The following is a 21566-nucleotide window of genomic DNA, read 5'->3' as shown; positions in this document are numbered from 1 at the left end:
GCGCTGGAAGAGTAGCAACACAAAAACAGGAATTGCATTGGCCGGGAATCGGACCCGGGTCTCCCGCGTGGGAGGCGAGAATGCTACCACTGAACCACCAATGCTGATATGCACATACTACTGTCCTAGTGGGGTGTGATTGCTGCAAGGCTGTTACACAGAGCCGGAAGAGTAGCAACACTAAACAGGATTTGCATTGGCCAGGAATCGGACCCAGGTCTACCGCGTGGCAGGCAAGAATTCTACCACTAAACCACCAATGCTGATATGCTTATATTGCTGCCCTAGTGGGGGGTGACTGCTGCAAGGCTGTTACCCAGAGCTGGAAGAGTAGCAACATAAAACATGATTTGCATATGCCAGGAATCGGACCTGGGTCTCCTGCTTGGGAGGCGAGAATTCTAACACTTAACCACCAATGCTGATATGCTCACACTGCTGTCCTAGTGGGGTGTGATTGCTGCAAGGCTGTTACCCAGAGCTGGAAGAGTAGCAACACAAAAGATGATTTCCATTGGCCGGTAATCAAATCCGGGTCTCCTGCGTGGGAGGCGAGAATTCTACCACTGAACCACCAAAGCTGATATGCTCATACGTCTGTCCTAGTGGGGTGTGATTGCTGCAAGGCTGTTACCCAGAGCTGGAAGAGTAGCAACACAAAACAGGTATTGCATTGGCCGGGAATCGGACCCGGGTCTCCCGCGTGGCAGGCAAGAATTCTACCACTGAACCACCAATGCTGATATGCCTAATTTGCTGCCCTAGTGGGGTGTGACTGCTGCAAGGCTGTTACCCAGAGCTGGAAAGGAAGCAACACAAAACAGGAATTGCATTGGCCGGGAATCGGACCCGGGTCTCCCGCGTGGCAGACGAGAATTCTACCACTGAACCACCAATGCTGATATGCTAATAGATCTGTCCTAGTGGGGTGTGATTGCTGCAAGGCTGTTACCCAGCGCTGGAAGAGTAGCAACACAAAAACAGGAATTGCATTGGCGGGGAATCGGACCCGGGTCTACCGCGTGGGAGGCGAGAATGCTACCACTGAACCACCAATGCTGATATGCACATACTATTGTCCTAGTGGGGTGTGATTGCTGCAAGGCTGTTACACAGAGCTGGAAGAGTAGCAACACAAAACAGGATTTGCATTTGCCAGGAACCGGACCCGGGTCCCCCGCGTGGCAGGTGAGAATTCTACCAGTGAACCACCAATGCTGATATGCGCATATTGCTGTCCTAGTTGGGTGTGATTGCTGCAAGGCTGTTACCCAGAGCTGAAAGAGTAGCAACACAAAACAGGAATTGCATTGGCCGGGAATCGGACCCGGGTCTCCAGCGTGGCAGGCGAGAATTCCACCACTGAACCACCAATGCTGATCCATGTTGTTCTTTGCCTTTGTGCTTTTTGGGTCCTAGGAGACAGCTCAAACTAGTCAAGCATGTCAGGTTGGCCGAGTGGACTAAGGCGCTGAGTTCAGGACGCAGTCTCTGCTAGAGGTGTTGGTTCAAACACCACATCTGACAAACCAAATTTTTGGCTACGCGTTCAGGCTCAGTTCTTTAACTCTTTGGCGCCATGTCCGAGTGATACAGTAACACTGACAAAGCACAGCATCAATCTCTTTGAGCCAAAGTTCATGCACCGTAGCAGTGTCCCTGGCAGACTTAATGGGCACTTTAGACTGTAGGTTTTAAGGCGTTTCCGATCAAAGTATTGTCCACAAAAACTCGAAGATGCATATGAAAAAAAAACAATGGACGAAGACTTTAATGCAAGTGAACCGAAAAGGGATCAAAAGAACTGTCTTGGAATGCCATGTAGTGGAATGTTCTGGGATGCCATTGATTTTTAAGGCAATGGGATTCGCAGGACTTTTCGTCAAATCCTCGCACAACGTTAATTCATGACATTTGACAGATCCACGCCGAACGTCAAGCGACAACGTGATAGGAATGGAGGCATCTTACCATCATTGCTTCAGACTCAGGAAATGTTCTTGGAACTTCACGCCGCCAGGCCTCCAGAGGAGCTGTAGCTTTTTTCGCCCTGGGGAAGCATGATCCACACGGAAGGGGATAAAAAATGCCACCCAGTCATCTAAGCGCTTCCATGTGCCAAAAGTTAGCACGCCATGTGAGGCTCGATCTCATCACCTTCAGATTATGAGACTGACGCGCTGCCTACTGGAGACAGCTCATACCAGTCAAGCATGTCAGGATGACAGAGCGGTCTAAAGCGCTGTGTTCAAGCTGGGGAAAAATTGTCCAACAAAGAAGGGCAAGAAGGGAAGAAAGGTGGGAAGAAAGAAAGAGAAAAAGGGAAGAAGAGGGGGAAAAATGAAGAAAAGAAAGGGTGAATTCTAAGCTTCCCAGACACGCCTTCCCTGCACCTGCTTTACGTCACGCATAGTGATACTGTTCTGTGTTAAAACAACGCAATTTGAGTTACATTGATTTCTATTGCAAGTGCTCACCAAGACCGGGGTTCGAATCCAGCTAAAGACGCTTTATTGTTATTGGTTTATTATTACTCAATAAACTAACTGTTTGAATGTGTAATGCTCCAAGGTAAATAAAATATGCCTAAGCACTTTATTCTTGTGTTTTTTGACATTATTTCATGAAAAATAAAGCATACCAACTTGAATGTGTCATTATTTAGTAGTTGTTGTAGCATTATGCTTATGGTTATTATTGTTTTGTATTTTAATGTACAAATGATCTATAGAAATGTCATAGAGTATATAGTGAACACACACACACATATACATATATATATATAAATATATATATATATATATATATATATATATGTGTGTGTGTGTGTGTGTGTGTGTATAGTGTGCGTAGTGTATTTGGAATTAAAAGTCAAGTAGTCAGTTATTTATATATGCATTATTTATCTAACAATTGTCAACAGAACAGTAATGAATATAGAGTAGAAAATGTAAAAATAATAAATTAGTTATTAATAATACAGTATTAACAATATAAATAAACAATGTTAATAAAATGGTAAATACAAACAGAAACCGACACAAAGTGGACTTAAAAGTCAAGGACATTTATTAATCCAATATTTATTTAACAATGGTCAAAAAACAGTAATGAACATCAAATAAAAAATCTTAAAAATTAAATGTTAAATATTAACAGAATAAATACAAAATTAACAAATTAAATAAAATGTTAAATAAATTTAGAAATCAAAACAATAAGTGAAATAGAATAAATTTAACTATTATGGTTGTAACCTGTATACACTTTATACATACACACACATATAAAAAATAAGTTAAATAAAATGTCAACAAAATAAATAAACTATTTAAATAAAAAGTGCAATAAAACAGAATCAAACAAGTTAATTAAAGAACTATTATGGTTATAAATCTGTTTATTATCTGTACACACACACATATATAAATAATAAGTTAAATAAAATGTTAACAAAATAAATACACTATTTAAATAAAATGCGCAATAAAATAGAAACCAACAACAAGTGAAATAGAATAAACTGTAGAACTATTATGGCTATAAACTATATAAATACACACACAAATATAAATAATAAATAAGTTAAATAAAATGTTAACAAAATAAATTATTAAAAAGTAAAATGTGCAAAAAAACAAGTGAAATAGAATAAATTAAATTATTATGGTTATAAACTGTAAACACTATACACACACACACACACACACACACACACACACACACACACATGAATAATATATACGTTAAATAAAATGTCAACAAAATAAATACACTATTTAAAGAAAATGTGAAATAAAAATATAAACTAACAGCAAGTGAAATTGAATAAATAGAAGAACTATTACACTATATACATACACAAACAAACAAACACATTATTTTGGATTGGTCCTTTTCATTTCCTCTAGCCCCTCTTCTTTAGTTAAAGTTTCAGTCTATGGGCAGTACACCCTGCCCCTGAGTTGGCTATGGCCTGTGGCATTTGTTTTGAACTGCCCACACTTTTTACAAGTGTTCGCTTGAACAGTTCTCCGGTACGGTCTTTTGGGAATGGCTCCAGATGTGGACGGTGATGCAGCAGGCTATGAGCTGGTACTGGACATTGTTGGCTGAAGTGGTGGCTGTCTGAGTGGCATCCCCTGCACCATTGGGATACCCTGGGCCATCTGCACTCCTTGCATCATCGGGATACCCTGGGCCATAGGGATTCCCTGGACCATTGGCACAGCCTGGAACATTGGTACACCCTGAAACATCGGCATACCCTGGTGTAGCTGGGATGTATATGTTGGGTACCATCTGCAGCGATGCTCCAGGTGCTGGTGGTGTAAATATGACCTGGGTCTGTACTGGTGCCTTGGGTCTGAGTGGGGGTCGTCCAACAGATGTCTGCCTCTGCCTTGCCTGACCTGCTGTGCTCTCTGGCAACACATACTGGTGCTGCTCTCCTGGTTGGTCTGGCTCTGTCCGAAGACTTTTGGCAACTGGGAGAGGTTCCTGGGCTTCTGGGAGGGGTTGAGGCGACTGAATACCCTGAAGCAGCACAGACAGCTCCTGCTTCTTTTGTCTGTTAGGGTTAGACCACTGAATCAGGGTATTCTGGTTTACCTCAACCAGCTGCATGGATGTACCTCCCATTACCAAGCTGTTGCCCAGAGTTGCCTAATCCTGCGGTAGTCTTGCAGGATCAGAGACCATCTTGAAAGGGTTCCCTTGCCTTTTCGCTTGGGACTAGGGTGGATGGTACAAAGCCTAATAAAGATGGTCTCCACAAGACGGCAACAGTCAGGCCACTGAGCAGGAGAACTGCTTGCACCCAGCACACATCTGGTAGTGCTCTCCACGCCAGGGGTGTGAGTGGGCTTCTTGGGTGTTTTAAATCGCCCACTCAGCAGTCGCTTCTGGTGTCGAGCTGCATACACCACCCGCTTTTTGTCTCGGTCATGCAGGCTTTGCCAAAGACCAATAATTTGGCCTCCTGGTTGGTGAGGCTGAGGCTTTTGTGGGTCCGGAGCTAAACCAGATATTCAGCCAGCCTGTCCATATGATGGAAGCCCGGAATATTATAGTAGTCAACAGCCTAATGAAAGCACAACAAAAAAAAAAATAGCACATTAAATTGTTCAATGCATAATTCCATAATTGATTCTGTTATCATGTTGAAGCTGCACTACAGAAATAAACCTGATGCGTGTTTGACTTTACACTTTATTTTAAAATTATTCTAGATCATTGTAAAGACAAAAATTAGTGGGACTTACAGTCTCTTCATCACCATCATCATCGTCGTCATCATCATTATCTTCGTCATCATCTTCCGTAGCCTCTTCTGGCTCTAAGGGCACAGGTGAAATTGGTTCTTCAGGCTGCGCAGGTGGGTCAGGGACCAGTGCAGGGCATGTGGAGACCGGCAAAGAAGCGACACTGCTGGTGACTGCAGTGGAGGAACCCGATCTCAATGTGGAGGAGGATGGTGACAGAGCAGCCTCCGGATCAGCAATAGTGTGATCCTCATTGATGTCACAGAAGCCCTCATCTTCTTCTCGCTCATCCACATTGAGATCCTCAATGAGCTCAGCAGTCTGCTCACAGTCTGGGTTCATGTTCTGCAGTGCCTGACCAGTCTGCTGGAACAGATACTGCACTCCAATGAGCTCACCTGAAAAAAATAAATGAAACATAAATAAACAAGAGCCATGTTTGATTGGGTGTTGAAGTAGCAAGTAGTTTTAAAAGCTCAACGTCAAGGAAGAAACAAACAAAATCATACATTTTAGTCAGAGATCCAAAACATAATAAATATTCTGGACAAAACATCTAATAAAATGCAATGGAAAAACAACGAAGACAGAGAAATGTACAAATAAATTTCCCTCAAAGCTTGTAGCATTATGTTTGATAATGACATGTAATAATAATGTAATAATAATTTTGTATCTTGCTTTACTTCAGTAAATAGTCATGAAACAATACATTTGTTCTTACAAATATTTAAGGACAAGTAAAGATTTCACAGCACAAAGCTCATGAACATTGACCTACTGTATCAAACTGGATACAGTAGATGGAGAGAACACAGAAATTGCAGGTTTATTAACAATAGCAAAATCTCTTACCAGTGTAACGTGCAGGCGGACAAAAGTTGGGCACCACTTTTCTCCCAAACAACTTTTCAAAGTTGCAGTTTACACAGTAAACAAGTTCTCCTGTGTAGCTGCGTAAAGCTGATGGTTCAGATGCCAAGGAAGCAGCCTCCCGGTCCTGGTTCCACCTGTTTAGTCCCTCCAGCAAATAAATCTGAAAGTTCAGACTATTTGCGCTGGACCCTGTAAATATTAAAAACAATGTTTAGGACTTAATTAAAAAACAAACACACAAAGACATTTAATGCGTTTTTACACAATGTTTGTGCAGAATCATACCTGGGATGAAACGATTGAGGTGTAAATGAAAGGACTCGAGAGACGTGGAGCCCCTGGCACATCTGTAGGTCCGTAGCAGAATACCTCCCTTGGTTATGCTCCCCGTTTCAGTATAGAGCACGATACCAGGGGGGTCCTGAATGCATTTGATATGCTTTTTTTGGACACTCCAGATGTGCTCCATCCTTTCCTCGTCTAAAAGAGGAACGCCCAGCGAGTCATTGCCCTTGTTGCTCATGAGCTCAGTAAGAAGCTGTTCAAGTAGAAGGATGGTAGTCTCCTCCCCACAGGTCCTCCTCCGGCAATGGAGAGCCAGCTCCTCCCTGGTGAGATGCTTGTTGACATCAGCATCTGACAACGCAGGCCAACCTTGGGACATCAACAGTGCTCGCTTTGCTTGGCGTAGCAAAGAAACATCAGCCGCATCCCATTCAAAAATGCATGCAGAGATCCGTGACATGAAGATGGGATACAGTTGATGAGCATCAGTTGTACATCCCACGGCAATCCTGCGCATAAAGTGCCAGATGTCCAATTTCACAGTCAACTCCGGCCATCCACTGAACCTGGCTTTGAGTTTGGTCTCACCCACATCAGCGCAGCACCCACAGTCCACATACAAAACAGCAGGTGGATCCACACCAGCCTCCTGGTATCTTCTGACCAGCCCATCCACCATCCTGTCCAGTCCTGCTCCTTCCTGGGCAGTGAGCACACTTATCAGCACCTGACCAAACTCATTGCCAACAGAGGTGAGCCAGAGTCCTGTTCCTCTTGCTGTCCCAGCCAGCTTTTTTGTGATCTAGATTAGACAAGAGAAGAACCATGGTGTATCGTCAGATCAAGCAGACTACACAAAGGGTTTTTACCAATGCTGGAATATAATAAAGAAATTATAAATTGATGAATATCCACTAACCTTTTTAGTTGAATCCATCTTCAAGATGGACCCATGGGTCGATGTTATCCTGGCATGGATTTCATTCAACCTTGTCAAGATGTCCTGGCTGTAGACAGTGAGGAGCCACTTGCAGCTTGGCACAACTGTAGGTGCTGGGGGCTCCTGGAAGGTGATCGGCAACACCCCAGGTCCACTGAGGAAATCCACACACTGAGTGGTGTAGCGGGCCAGACGCTGGAGCCACTCTTCACTGTGGTTTTCCTTCAGTTGTTTGATGACCCTTGTGGGGCTGTTGCCTAGTCCACGCTCACGCAGTAGGCGAATGACTCTTATATCACAGGCGTACCTTAGGAAGAGAAGAATATTAATATAAACATATATATATATATATATATATATATATATATATATATATATATATATATATATATATATATATATATATTTGTAAAGTATTTTCATATATCTGTGATGATAGGTTAACAACTGCACGAGGAATAAAGGTGTTCAATTACTCACTTCTGTGTGAGAATGACCCGAAACTCTGAGCGATGGCCAAGATCCAGCTGCTGCAAGACAGTCTGACTCCAGGACACATGCGAGGCTTTGCACTTGGTACAGATGAGGGTTTCTGTAACCATGTTGTACATCCTGTCGATGTCCAGAACCTGCCGTGCCCTTTTGTGCAGACCTCCAACTGTCAGCTGATGCTGTCCACATGCAGGATTAGGGCAAAGGACTTTGACCCTCCACAGCTTGTATGGCATCCACAGCAAAAGTGAATGACAGAAAAATCTGTCTGGAGCTGGAGCCTGATTGTATATAAGTGCAGGCTGTGGAGGGTAATACCAGAGCTGGAGGTTGTCTAGAAGCTCTGGCTTTCCTTTGGACCCCATTTTAAAAAGCCTGCTGGCAATCCACTTGTGGTCCTCTGGTGGCAAGGTTTCAGCCCAAAGGCGCGGAAGTGGAACAGCTGATGGAGCTTGCAACAATGACCCAGAAGGTGCAGTCTGTGAAGGAAATAGATAAAACCTTTAGTCTGGTAATGTAAATGCACCTTACATATTTGAGTGAGTACCCTCACATGATATCATGATTATAATCTAAATACCTTTGATTTTAAGTGATTGTTTTTAAATACCTTATTATGTTTTTCAATTCCAAAAATCATTAATAGAATTTTACCAATAAACATTTTCTTTAAAGAAGCAAAAGTATTTTCCAATATAGTTTTTTCTCTTTTTCCTTTCTACTTTTCCATCCATTTTCTTTTCTTTTACTACTGTGAACATAAAATATCAACAACAGAAGGCGTAATTTTTGTGATTCTTTGCTTTATTTTTTCCTCTTTATTTTGTTAGCATTTATACATATATCAAGCTTAGTTAATTAACATCAAGTCAATTTAACTGGCTGGTCTTAAAACCACTTTGTGTGAATTCAGCTGGGGCAGCAAATATGCAAACCAAATTACCTTTTTTTGGACAGAAAATATGAAATTACTTACTGAGACAATGCCGGATGGCTCTGTGGAACTGGTCACTGCCGTAGTGGATGTGAGGACGGGGGCAGAAACTTGAAGGTCCTGTGTCTGTACAAACAAGCAGTATAACAAAGTGCATTTTGTAAATATATATCTATAAGTAACATTAACTAATCAGAATTTTTTGCAACCATTACTTTATTTGAACATTAATGTATAAAATACATTGGAAATGAATGATTGCTGCTAAACTGTAAAATTTTGTCACAGCGCTTCTATGCAGAACAAAAAGTTTAAAGAATGGTGCTTATTTTTAATATATATGTTTTTATGCACTGAAAGAATACTACAGAGATGTTTTATTGAGATTTAATGTGACTGTACTTAATAAAAATACGAATTTACGTAAAACAAATGCTTATACCAAATTCTCTCAGAAAGCTATGTGGATTATGACAATACTTACAGCCGTGCTTGGTGTAGAAGCACTACACACTGCTGAACTGGGCTGAACGTCAACCTGTGATGGTCTTCTAGCCACACTAAGATTTGGCTTTGCTGCAGCAATGTGGGATCCGGAAAATCTTGGTTTGGTGAACTCAAATAGGGCAAGACAAAAAGCATTTCACTAAAAACACTGTGTTCACAATGGCAAAATGTACACTACTGTTCAAAGGTTTGCGATCTGCTCAATGTATTTTTTTAATGTTTTAAATATGTTTATCAAGGCTACATTTATTTGATCTAATATTTAGTAAAAACTGGAATAATGTGAAATAATTATATAGGCAAATTAAATAAATAAAGAATAATTTATTCAAACAATTCAAATCAAATAAAATCAATTTAATTTATGAGCAAATCAAACACAATAGAATTCTTGTTATATATGATTAATATAAAGCTTTTATATTTTAACAATAATAATTTTTTTGAACATTAGTGTATATCACATTAAATTTCAAGCAATTAGAAACTATCTTTCTATATGTCTGTAGTACAATCAGTTTGATTTCTCTACAGTGTTTCGAGTTCAAGCTGTTTTTTACTACCAACCTCTGCTACTTTTACAGGTAGAAATAAGATATAAGTTAGAATAGATTTAATTAGACAACTGGTTCAGGTTCATTGCAAAAAAATGTGACACATTAGGCTTTGATTAAAATTATAGTTTTCTGCATCAAGGAGCAATATGCAAACAAATATTTTTTTTTACTACCAAAGGAATAAAGTATTGAATTATGTTATATACAGTATTATTGTACTATTATATACAGTTGAAGTCTTATTTATTAGCCCGCTTTTTTATTTTTTTCCACCAATTTCTGTTTAATGGAGAGAAGATTTGTTCAGCACATTTTTTTAAACATCAAAGTTTTAATAACCCATTTCTAAGAACTGATTAATTTTATCTTTGCCCTGATGACAGTAAATAATATTTGACTAGATATTCTTCAAGACACTTCTATACCACTTAAAGTGACATTTGAAGGTTTAACTAGGTAAATTAGGTTAACTAGGCAGGTTAGGGTAATTAGGCAAGTTATTGTATAACGATGGTTTGTTTTGTAGACTATGCCAAACAAAAAAAAAAAAAAGCTTAAAGAGGCTCATAATATTGACCTTGAAAAATGTATTCGAAATAAAACAAATAAGATTTTCTCCCAGAAGAAAAAATATTATCATACCTGTGGTAGCAAAAAAAAAAAAAAAAAAAAAAAAAAAAAAAAAAAAATATATATATATATATATATATATATATATATATATATATATATATATATTTATATATTTTTTAAATAAGTACTTTTTCAAGATAATACCTCAGACTCGTTGTTTAGAAAAAGTACAAATTTTAGCTTACACTTAAAATCGAAACAAAGTATTTAATATTAGTGTTTATTATGTATCATTATCTGAAGACAAGAGGTAAAATGTAGCTTTAAAAACTGACCCTGACCATGACCTGACCATGTAATTTAATCCAAGCTTTTATATTTTAACAATAATAATTTTTTTTGAACATTAGTGTATATTACCTTACATTTCAAGCAATTAGAAACTACCACCTAATTTAAACTAATTTACTCAATTTAGTTTAAGCAGGTCTCTAGCAACACCTCAACTTTTTTATTGCTTTTTGTTCTTTTCTCTTCTATGTTTGAACTTTGAACTGAACTTTGATCACCTTGAACACTTGAAACACTGAAATTGTCATTTCTTTTGATTTTTAAAAAAATGTATTATTGACAATTGCGGTGAAATCTTTGATGCCACTGGTGGAGTAGACGGGGGCTGGGGCTGGGCCTCAAGTTGTCTCGTCTCCATCACCTCCTGAGCAGGTACAGTAGGGGCAGGTTGTTGCACCGTTTGTGCTGGAGCAGCAGAAGCAGTACTCTGCTAAAAATAATCACAAAAATACATATAATCATGAAAAAGGAAAGCCATTCTAGTAATTAAAAATAAACACATATTGACTCAAAAATGTACCTTTTGAGTGTGAAAACCACATGTGCATTTCAGCACACCTCCAAGCATGGTCCTCTGCCCACGAGATTGCAATGGGCATTTCTCAATCTGAAAAAATCATGAAAAATATAATAAATAATTTTACACAATACAAAAAACTTTTATAACTAATCAAGAATTATAACTCAATGACACCCTTAATGAAGCATTTTAATAGCTCTGTAAATTAATTTACCACTGTTTCTAAAGTGTGTAATATTTATTTAATATGTAATTGTACAGTTTGTATCTCCAAAAATGAAAAGAAGAATAAGAGGAACTGGACAGGAACATTTTAGGCCTTAAAACCACATGCTGTATACTGTACACTCATAATCCATTCCCCCACCTTTTCAGATCTCTCTCATAAACGGTCAAACTTACTAAATTATTTGACGTAAATCTCAAAATACATGAAATTTAAAACACTTTAATATTTAAAAACAAGTATGACATGTTTTACACAGATACTGTACTGAATGTACTGAAGCCTAACAAGTTAACGTTACTCTGTTAAGCAAATTTCAACAAACATTATATCATGTAAACGAAATACACACCCTTTGATAAATCTTATGCCACTTTCTTTGTCGAGGAGCTGGCCTGTTGCCCTAATTTTATGGCCAAAATCCTGTGCAGGCAAACTTTTTCAGACGTGAAATCCAGTCAGCGTCTGACATAGCTTTATGAGATTTTTCAGACATTTTTTTTTCCTATAAATAAAAGGTTTTGAATTAAAGTATTCAAATTTGAAATACAACACACTAAAACATTAATTCGTGCAATTGTGTAGTTTTTCTTACCTTTTTTAAGAAATCACTATCGGAAAAAATCCTTTACTTTAAGCAAAACGATGCTGTGCTCTGTCGAATGATGCTGTTCGTTGAATATCACTGATGGTCACTGAACTTTTTTGACTTCTGACCCGCCTCCAGAGGACCGCATCATTCCTTCGTGTACCTTCGGCTCAGTTCGGAAAATTGATTGACATCTGACTAACCTGTTTGACTGCACACCTAGCGGTGAATCTTGGAACGGTTCCTTCCCCAGCTTTAACATTGCCATGACTCTGATTGGTCAAATGTTGAAAATGTTGAGAATTCCGGTCTGCGATTGGCTGCAAATGTTCAGGCGCTGCAACATGATTGGCAACAATGTTGGAGCGAATCGCTCCGATTGGCTCTCATCTTCAACATTTGTGAAATATTGATGGACAATCCTTCAGCAGCTGGCATTGCTAATCCATTGTGCTCTTTAAATCCCATCCTCGTCGCTAATATGTCCTGGCATTCGAGAGAGCCTGGTGCTTCTGTGGAACTTGTTTTACTCTCACTCTTTTAGCGTTTTGAAGGATGTTGTTGCAAAATTTTATTACGAAGTGGCCAAGTCCATCGAATCCCATCCTTGTCGTTCAAATGCTTTGGCGTTTGAAAGAGGCCGTTGCTTTTGTGAAAGGTGTTTTACTCGCACGCTCTTATCGTTTTAAAGAATGTTGTTGCAAAAATTCATGTCATCTTTACCGAAAAGAGCTGCAAATACATGCAGAAATGCTATAGTCCAGCCCCCATCAGGAAAGGGAGTATATACATGACGAGGTGGCCGAGTCCATCGAATCCCATTCTTGTCGTTCATATGGCAAAACTAAAAGTCATCTTACCGAAAATAGTTGCAGAAACATACATTTACAAATATGTGCCACAGTCCGGCCTCCACCAGAGAAAAAGGTGTATACGAGATGAGTTGGCAGAGTGGTTAAGGCGATGAACTGCTAGTCCATTGTGCTTTGCACACGTGTGTCTGAATCCCATACTCGTTGCTAACATGTTCTGGCATTCGATAGAATGGTGTTTCTGTAGAAGTTGTTTTACTATCACTCTCTTAGCGGTTTGAAGGATGTTGTTGCAAAATTTAATGTCATCTTTATAAAAAAAAGAGCTGCAAATACAAACATATATGCCATAGTCCAGCCCCCATCATGAAAGTGAGTACATACATGACGAGGTGGAAGAGTCCATCGAATCCAATCCTTGTCGTTCAAATGCTCTGGCATTTAAAAGAGGCCGGTGCTTCCGTGGAAGGTGTTTTACTCGCACGCTCTTATCGTTTTGAAGGATGTTGTTGCAAAATTTAACGTCATCTTTACCGAAAATAGCAGCAAATACATACCGAAATGCCATAGTCCAGCCCCCAACAGGCAAGTGAGTACATACATGATGGGGTGGCCGAGTCCATCGAATCCCATTTTTGTCGTTCATTTGATCTTTCGTTCATACGGCAAAACTGAAAGTCATCTTACCGAAAATAGTTGCTGAAACATACATATACAATTATGTGCCAAAGTCCGGCCTCCACTAGAGAAAAAGGAAAATACATGACGTGTTGGCCATGTGGTTAACGCGATGGACTGCTAGTCCATTATGCACTGCATGAGTGGGTTTGAAACCCATCCTCGTGCTCATTTGATTCGGCATTCGAGAGATCATGGTGTTTCTGTAGAATTTCGTTTATTCTCATTATTTTAGCGTTTTAAAGGATGTTGTTGCAAAATTTGATGTCATCTTTATCAAAAATAGCTGAAAATACAAACATATATGCCATAGTCCAGCCCCCATCATGAAAGTGAGTACATACATGACGAGGTGGAAGAGTCCATCGAATCCCATCCTTGTCGTTCAAAAGCTCTGGCGTTTGAAAGAGGCCGGTGCTTCTGTGGAAGGTGTTTTACTCGCACATTCTTATCGTTTTGAAGGATGTTGTTGAAAATTTAACGTCATCTTTACCGAAAATAGCAGCCAATATATACAGAAATGCCGTAGTCCAGCCCCCAAGAGGAAAGTGAGTACATATATGACGGGGTGGCCGAGTCCATCGAATCCCATTTTTGTCGTTCATTTGCTCTGTCGATCATACGGCAAAACTGAAAGTCATCTTACCGAAAATAGTTGCAGAAACATACATATACAAATATGTGCCACAGTCCGGCCTCCCCCATAGAAGAAGGATAGTATGTGACGAGGTGGCCGAGTGGTTAAGGCGATGGACTGCTAATCCATTGTGCTCTGCACGTGTGGGTCGAATCCCATCCTCGTCGCTCAAATGTTCTGGCATTCGAAAGATCATTGTGTTTCTGTAGAAGTACTTTTACTCTCACTCTTTTATCGTTTTGAAGGATGTTGTTGCAAAATTTAACGTCATCTTTACCGAAAATAGCAGCAAATACATACAGAAATGTCATATTCCAGCCCCCAACAGGAAAGTGAGTACATACATGACGAGGTGGAAGAGTCCATCGAATCCCATCCTTGTCGTTCAAAAGCTCTGGCGTTTGAAAGAGGCTGGTGCTTCTGTGGAAGGTGTTTTACTCGCACACTCTTATCGTTTTGAAGGATGTTGTTGCAAAATTGAATGTCATCTTTACCGAAAATAGCAGCAAATACATACTGAAATGCCGTAGTCCAGCCCCCAACAGGCAAGTGAGTATATACATGACGGGGTGGCCGAGTCCATCAAATCCCATTTTTGTCGTTCATTTGCTCTGTCAATCATACGGCAAAACTGAAAGTCATCTTACCGAAAATAGTTGCAGAAACATACATTAACAAATATGTGCCACAGTCCAGCCTCCACCAGAGAAGAAGGAAAGGACGTGACGAGGTGGCCGAGTGGTTAAGGTGATGGACTGCTAATCCATTGTGCTCTGCACGCGTGGGTTCAAATCCCATCCTTGTCGCTCACATGTTCTGGCATTCGAGAGAACATGATGTTTGTGTAGAAGTTCTCTCACTCTTTTATCGTTTTGAAGGATGTTGTTGCAAAATTTTATGTCAACCTTATCGAAAATAACTGCAAATACAAACATATGCCATAGTCCAGCCCCCATCATGAAAGTGAGTACATACATGATGAGGTGGAAAAGTCCATCGAATCCCATCCTTGTCGTTCAAATGCTCTGGCGTTTGAAAGAGGCCGGTGCTTCCGTGGAAGGTGTTTTACTCGCACGCTCTGATCGTTTTGAAGGATGTTGTTGCAAAATTTAACTTCATCTTTACCGAAAATAGCAGCAAATACATACAGAAATGTCATATTCCAGCCCCCATCATGAAAGTGAATACATACATGACGAGGTGGAAGGGTCCATCGAATCCCATCCTTGTCGTTCGAATGCTCTGGCGTTTGAAAGAGGTTGGTGCTTCCGTGGAAGGTGTTTTACTCGCACGCTCTTATCGTTTTGAAGGATGTTGTTGCAAAATTTAACGTCATCTTTACCGAAAATAGCAGCCAATATATACAGAAATGCCGTAGTCCAGCCCCCAACAGGAAAGTGAGTACATACATGACGGGGTGGCCGAGTCCATCGAATCCCATTTTTGTCGTTCATTTGCTCTGTCGATCATACGGCAAAATTGAAAGTCATCTTACCGAAAATAGTTGCAGAACCATACATATACACATATGTGCCACAGTCCAGCCTCTACCAGAGAAAAAGAATGACACGCGACGAAGTGGCCGAGTGGTTAAGGTGATGGACTACTAATCCATTGTGCTCTGCACTCGTGGGTTCGAATCCCATCCTCGTCGCTCATATGTTCTGGTATTTGAGAGATCATGGTGTTTCTGTAGAAGTTCTCTCACTCTTTTAGCGTTTTGAAGGATGTTGTTGCAAAATTTTATGTCAACTTTATCGAAAATAGCTGCAATTACAAACATATGCCATAGTCCAGCCCCCATCATGAAAGTGAGTACATACATGACGAGGTGGAAGAGTCCATCGAATCCCATCCTTGTCGTTCAAAAGCTCTGGCGTTTGAAAGAGGCCGGTGCTTCTGTGGAAGGTGTTTTACTCGCACGCTCTTATCGTTTTGAAGGATGTTGTTGCAAAATTTAACGTCATCTTTACCGAAAATAGCAGCCAATATATACAGAAATGCCGTAGTCCAGCCCCCAACAGGAAAGTAAGTACATATATGACGGGGTGGCCGAGTCCATCGAATCCCATTTTTACGTTCATTTGCTCTGTCGTTCATACGGCAAAATTGAAAGTCATCTTACCGAAAATAGTTGCAGAAACATACATATACAAATATGTGCCACAGTCTGGCCTCCCCCATAGAAGAAGGATAGTTTGTGACGAGGTGGCCGAGTGGTTAAGGCGATGGACTGCTAATCCATTGTGCTCTGCATGCGTGGGTTCGAATCCCATCCTCGTCGCTCATATGTTCTGGCATTTGGGAGATCTTGGTGTTTCTGTAGAAATTCTCTCACTCTTACAGCGTTTTGAAGGATGTTGTTGCAAAATTTTATGTCAACTTTATCGGAAATAGCTGCAAATACAAACATATGCCATAGTCCAGCCCCCATCATAAAAGTGTGTACATACATGACGAGGTGGAAGAGTCCATCGAATCCCATTTTTGTCGTTCATTTGCTCTGTCGATCATACAGCAAAACTGAAAGTCATCTTACCGAAAATAGTTGCAGAAACATACATTTACAATTATGTGCCACAGTCGGGCCTCCAGCAGAGAAGAAGGAAAGGACGTGACGAGGTGGCCGAGTGGTTAAGGCGATGGACTGCTAATCCATTGTGTTCTGCACGCGTGGGTTCGAATCCCATCCTCGTAGCTCATATGTTCTGGCATTCGAGAGATCATGATGTTTCTGTAGAAGTTCTTTTACTCTCACTCTTTTATCGTTTTGAAGGATGTTGTTGCAAAATTTAACGTCATCTTTACCGAAAATAGCAGCAAATACATACAGAAATCCTATAGTCCAGCCCATATCAGGAAAGTGAGTACATACATGATGAGGTGGAAGGGTCCATCAAATCCCATCCTTGTTGTTCAAATGCTTTGGCATTTGAAAGAGCCTGGTGCTTCCGTGGAAGGTGTTTTACTCGCACGCTCTTGTCGTTTTGAAGGATGTTGTCGTTCTTATGCTCTGTCGTTCATATGGCAAAACTGAAATTCATCTTACCGACAATAGTTGCAGAAACATATGTAACCCTAGTGAAATAGTTAAAGTATAATCATATTATTATTATATCTACAAGTCTTTATAAATATGATAAACAAAATAAAATTCATGTATACAAATGTAGTTTGAGGTAAAGTAACAACCAATCGTAAGAGCGGGTTGTTAGCTCCGCCCCTTCCAGCTTGCCACAGAGAGAGAGCAGAGACGAGACCGGTTGGCAAAATAATAGAGGAGCAAACTTGAACAAAAAGATTAAAATACAGTATGTTATGATTCCCAAACAGTTTAAAAGTGATTGTAGTTGTACTAAATCAAGTTGTACCTGCAAAAGTGTTAGTGTTAGGGTGGAGTTGCATCAATCTTTAGTGATTTCCTTAATATTAAACAGAGAAACGGACTTATGTTTAGCTCCTTTGAAGTATTATCGCTTAATGTTCAGCTTCCAGATACTATACAAAAACCTATGTTATCTCTCGCTTTAATCACCATATATAGACCCCCAGGACCCTATGTCAAATTTCTAAAAGAATTTTCTGATTTTATTTCTGACTTACTAGTCAAAACTGATAAAATGCTAATTGTAGGTGACTTTAACATCCACATAGATGACGCTAATGATACATTAGGACTCGCGTTTATGGATTTAATACACTCACTTGGGATAAAGCAAAACGTTGTGGGTCCAACCCATCGCTTAAAGCATACATTAGATCTAATTCTGTCTTATGGAATCGAGGTTATTGACGTAGACATTATACCACAAAGTGATGATATTACAGATCACTACCTCTTACTATATAAGCTGTGTTTACCTGAAATCAGCAAACCCGCTCCAATACGCCGCCCTAGTAGAACTATTGTTCCGTCAACTAAAGATGAATTTATAAATAACTTACCTGATCTCTCTCTATTTCGTAATGCACCCGCAAACTCAAATGATCTTGATGTAGTAACCAGCAGTATGGATGCCATCTTTACTAGCACACTAAATACTGTGGCACCCATCAAATTAAAAAAGGCTAGAGAGATTAAAACTATACCATGGTATAATAGTCATACTCGTGCGCTAAAAACAGCAACCCGCGCCCTGGAACGTAAATGGAAAAAAACTAATTTAGAGGTCTTTAGAATTGCGTACAAAGACAGTATGTCCAGCTATAGGAGGGCTCTAAAATCTGCCAGGACCGAGCACCTGCGCAAACTGATAGAAAATAATCATAACAATCCTAGATTTTTATTTAACACCATCTCTAAATTAGCTAATAATCGGTCATCCTTGGAACAAACTACTCCACCGCAAATTAGTAGTGATGACTTCATGAATTTTTTCAGTAATAAAATAGAAGGCTTTAGACAAAAAATAGGAGATGCCAAACTTTCTGCACCGGCTTATACTCCAAATCCTGTAAATATTTCATTAAATCATAATAATAACCTACACTGCTTCAAAATCATAGAACAGGAAGAGCTAGATAAAATTATAAATAGCTCTAAACCAGCTACGTGTATGCTGGACTCAATTCCAACAAAATTACTGAAAGAGCTGCTACCTGCTATAGGAGAACCTCTTCTTAACATTATCAACTCTTCTTTATCTATAGGCCATGTTCCAAACTCTTACAAGCTAGCTGTTATTAAGCCTATTATTAAGAAACCGCAACTAGACACCAACAACTTAGCTAACTATAGGCCTATTTCAAATCTTCCATTTATGTCTAAAATACTAGAAAAAGTTGTTTCCACTCAATTATGCTCTTTTCTGCAGACGAACAATATTTTTGAAGTGTTTCAGTCAGGTTTCAGGGCTCACCACAGTACAGAAACCGCCTTAGTGAAAATAACCAATGATTTACTCTTAGCTGCTGACCGAGGGTGCGTCTCGCTATTAGTTTTACTCGATCTTAGTGCGGCATTTGATACCATAGACCACAATATCCTCATAAATCGCTTAAAGTCTACAGGTGTCCAGGGACAGGCTCTACAATGGTTTAAGTCATACTTAACTGACCGCTACCAGTTTGTGAATATTAATGGACAGCCTTCACAAATCTGCCCAGTAAAGTATGGGGTGCCTCAAGGATCAGTTTTAGGCCCTTTACTGTTTACAATTTATATGCTACCTCTGGGAGACATGGGATCAGCTTTCACTGCTATGCAGATGATACTCAATTATATATTTCAACTAAACCTGACGAGACGTCTGAACTTTCTAAACTAACTGAGTGTTTCAAAGACACCAAAGACTGGATGACCAACAATTTTCTTCTCTTAAACTCAGACAAAACAGAATTATTACTTATTGGGCCTAAATCTTGCACACAGCAGATCTCGCAACTCAATTTACAATTAGAAGGATACAAAGTTAGCTTTAGCTCTAATATAAAAGATCTGGGTGTCATATTTGACAGCAATCTAACTTTTAAAAACCATATATCCCATGTCACTAAAACTGCCTTCTTTCATCTGAGAAATATCGCTAAATTACGAAATATGCTATCCATCTCAGATGCAGAAAAGCTAGTCCATGCTTTTATGACTTCGAGACTGGATTACTGTAATGCTCTATTTGCTGGCTGCCCAGCATCCTCTATTAACAAACTTCAATTAGTACAAAATGCAGCTGCCAGAGTTCTGACCAGGTCTAGAAAATATGATCATATAACCCCAATTTTATCCTCCTTACACTGGCTGCCTGTTAAGTTTCGTATTGAATTTAAAATATTACTTCTCACCTATAAAGCTCTAAATAATCTAGCTCCTGTTTATCTAACCAACCTTCTGTCTCGCTACAAACCAACTCGCTCTTTAAGATCTCAAAATTCAGGGCTTCTGGTAGTACCTAGAGTAGCAAAATCAAGTAAAGGAGGTCGAGCCTTCTCTTTCATGGCTCCTACACTCTGGAATAGCCTTCCTGATAACGTCCGAGGCTCAGACACACTCTCCTAGTTCAAAACTAGATTAAAGACCTATCTGTTTAGTAAAGCATACACTCAATGCATCACCTAGCGGGTTCCACACTGGCTCCTACATCTTGCTTATATACACTATGAACAGCAGCTACGCTAATTATTTTCTTTATTCTCTATTTTCACCTGGGGATACTCATCCCGAGGTCCTCAGATTATGCGGAGTCACTGATTGGATCCAAGACCAGCGACGTGATGATCCCAAGGATTCCATATCCGGGACCAGGCCATATCCTGAGCTGCTGCTGCGCTGATGGTCGTGGGGAGTGGGGAACATGAGTCTGATTCCAGCGACGCTCCAGGGACAGACGAGTCTTCGCTGAGGCCATCTTCCAGCCTAAATCACGACGAATGAAGTTCTGCACTAGACTTTTGGCCAGCGGAGAAATTAAAATGGTCGTGCCCAACTGAGTCTGGTTCTCTCAAGGTTTTTTTTCTTCACTCCCATCAGGTGAAGTTTTTTTTCCCTCTCCGCTGTCGCCACTGCCTCGCATGGTTCAGGATTGGTAGAGCTACGCATCGATGAATTGGCTCTTCAGTGTTTGAACTCTCAGTAATGATTAAATCACACTGAACTGAGCTAAACTGAACTGAACTTAAACACTAAAAACTGAACCACACTGTTCCAGTTACTGAACCACACTGTTCCAGTTACTATGACCATTTATGTGAAGCTGCTTTGACACAATCTACATTGTAAAAGCGCTATACAAATAAAGCTGAATTGAATTGAATTGAATAGTGTATTTAAGAGTGTGTTGAAGTCAGACTGCATGTTGCATTGCGTTTACTGTGCGCTGACGCCATTTTGCAATCGCGTGTGTGTAAGAAGACCATAGAGTGATATAGACATCGCGAATTTGACAGGTATTCCATTATATTAGCTCATTTTATGGTATAAATGTGTGTGTATGTGTTTTATTTGTTTTATGTGTTGTATATTTTGTATGTTTTTGAAATTATTTTGAACATATTAAACTTATTTATATATTCTGGTCTGTGATCAGGCCAGGTTTTTTTCTGAGGACATTTTCCCAGTTTCACTGGATTCCTTGTATTGATGGCGAGCCTCCTACGTCGACCTGGAAAATTGTGAAGTACACATATTTCAATTTATCCTCATTTCACCGGATAAAGTAAGAATTTGCCAAAAAGTTAATTCCTTTATTGGACTGCGATTTTTTAATGCAGCTCTAAGGACTGATTTTCAGAACTTTATCTGAATTGAACTGATTTCACCAATTTCAGAGTGAACAACGACACTAATTTATTTGTGTTATTTTATGGTTTCTTTTGTTTTCACTTGAATT

At 39.7% G+C, this 21566-nt stretch overlaps 2 protein-coding genes and 4 non-coding genes across 6 annotated transcripts in view; 4 read left to right on the top strand and 2 right to left on the bottom strand.

Moving 5' to 3' along the window:
* Positions 1 to 21566, top strand: part of LOC141381693 (uncharacterized) — an 835171-nt gene that overhangs the window by 384710 nt on the left and 428895 nt on the right. The gene's annotated exons all lie outside the window — the stretch shown is intronic.
* Positions 34 to 104, bottom strand: trnag-ccc (transfer RNA glycine (anticodon CCC)). The gene has a single exon. It is a non-coding gene; the product is annotated as a tRNA-Gly (tRNA).
* On the bottom strand, positions 3047 to 8330 carry LOC101884080 (uncharacterized). The gene is made up of 6 exons (XM_087248553.1): positions 7846 to 8330; positions 7345 to 7672; positions 6426 to 7227; positions 6120 to 6329; positions 5265 to 5662; positions 3047 to 5083 (listed from the first exon to the last, which is right to left on the bottom strand). Exons 1-6 carry the CDS (start codon positions 8220 to 8222, stop codon positions 5018 to 5020), a joined length of 2181 nt encoding a protein of 726 aa, XP_087104679.1. The 5' UTR covers positions 8223 to 8330; the 3' UTR covers positions 3047 to 5017.
* Positions 14966 to 15047, top strand: trnas-gcu (transfer RNA serine (anticodon GCU)). Its single transcript has one exon. It is a non-coding gene; the product is annotated as a tRNA-Ser (tRNA).
* trnas-acu (transfer RNA serine (anticodon ACU)) lies at positions 15814 to 15895 on the top strand. The gene has a single exon. It is a non-coding gene; the product is annotated as a tRNA-Ser (tRNA).
* Positions 16444 to 16525, top strand: trnas-gcu (transfer RNA serine (anticodon GCU)). Its single transcript has one exon. It is a non-coding gene; the product is annotated as a tRNA-Ser (tRNA).

The sequence above is a fragment of the Danio rerio genome, chromosome 4, assembly GCF_052040795.2.
Source record: "Danio rerio strain M-AB ecotype USA chromosome 4, GRCz13ab, whole genome shotgun sequence".
In the NCBI taxonomy this organism is placed as follows: domain Eukaryota; kingdom Metazoa; phylum Chordata; class Actinopteri; order Cypriniformes; family Danionidae; genus Danio; species Danio rerio.
This window is presented reverse-complemented; position numbering and strand designations above follow the sequence as displayed.

Bases quoted from the DNA above. Each gene is read 5' to 3' on its own strand.
- LOC101884080 (XM_087248553.1), bottom strand. From the start codon at position 8,222: ATGGGGTCCAAAGGAAAGCCAGAGCTTCTAGACAACCTCCAGCTCTGG. The intron at 7,673-7,845 runs GTGAGTAATTGA...TCTCTTCCTAAG, and splicing joins CGGGTCATTCTCACACAGAA to GTACGCCTGTGATATAAGAG. The intron at 7,228-7,344 runs GTTAGTGGATAT...TGTCTAATCTAG, and splicing joins AGATGGATTCAACTAAAAAG to ATCACAAAAAAGCTGGCTGG.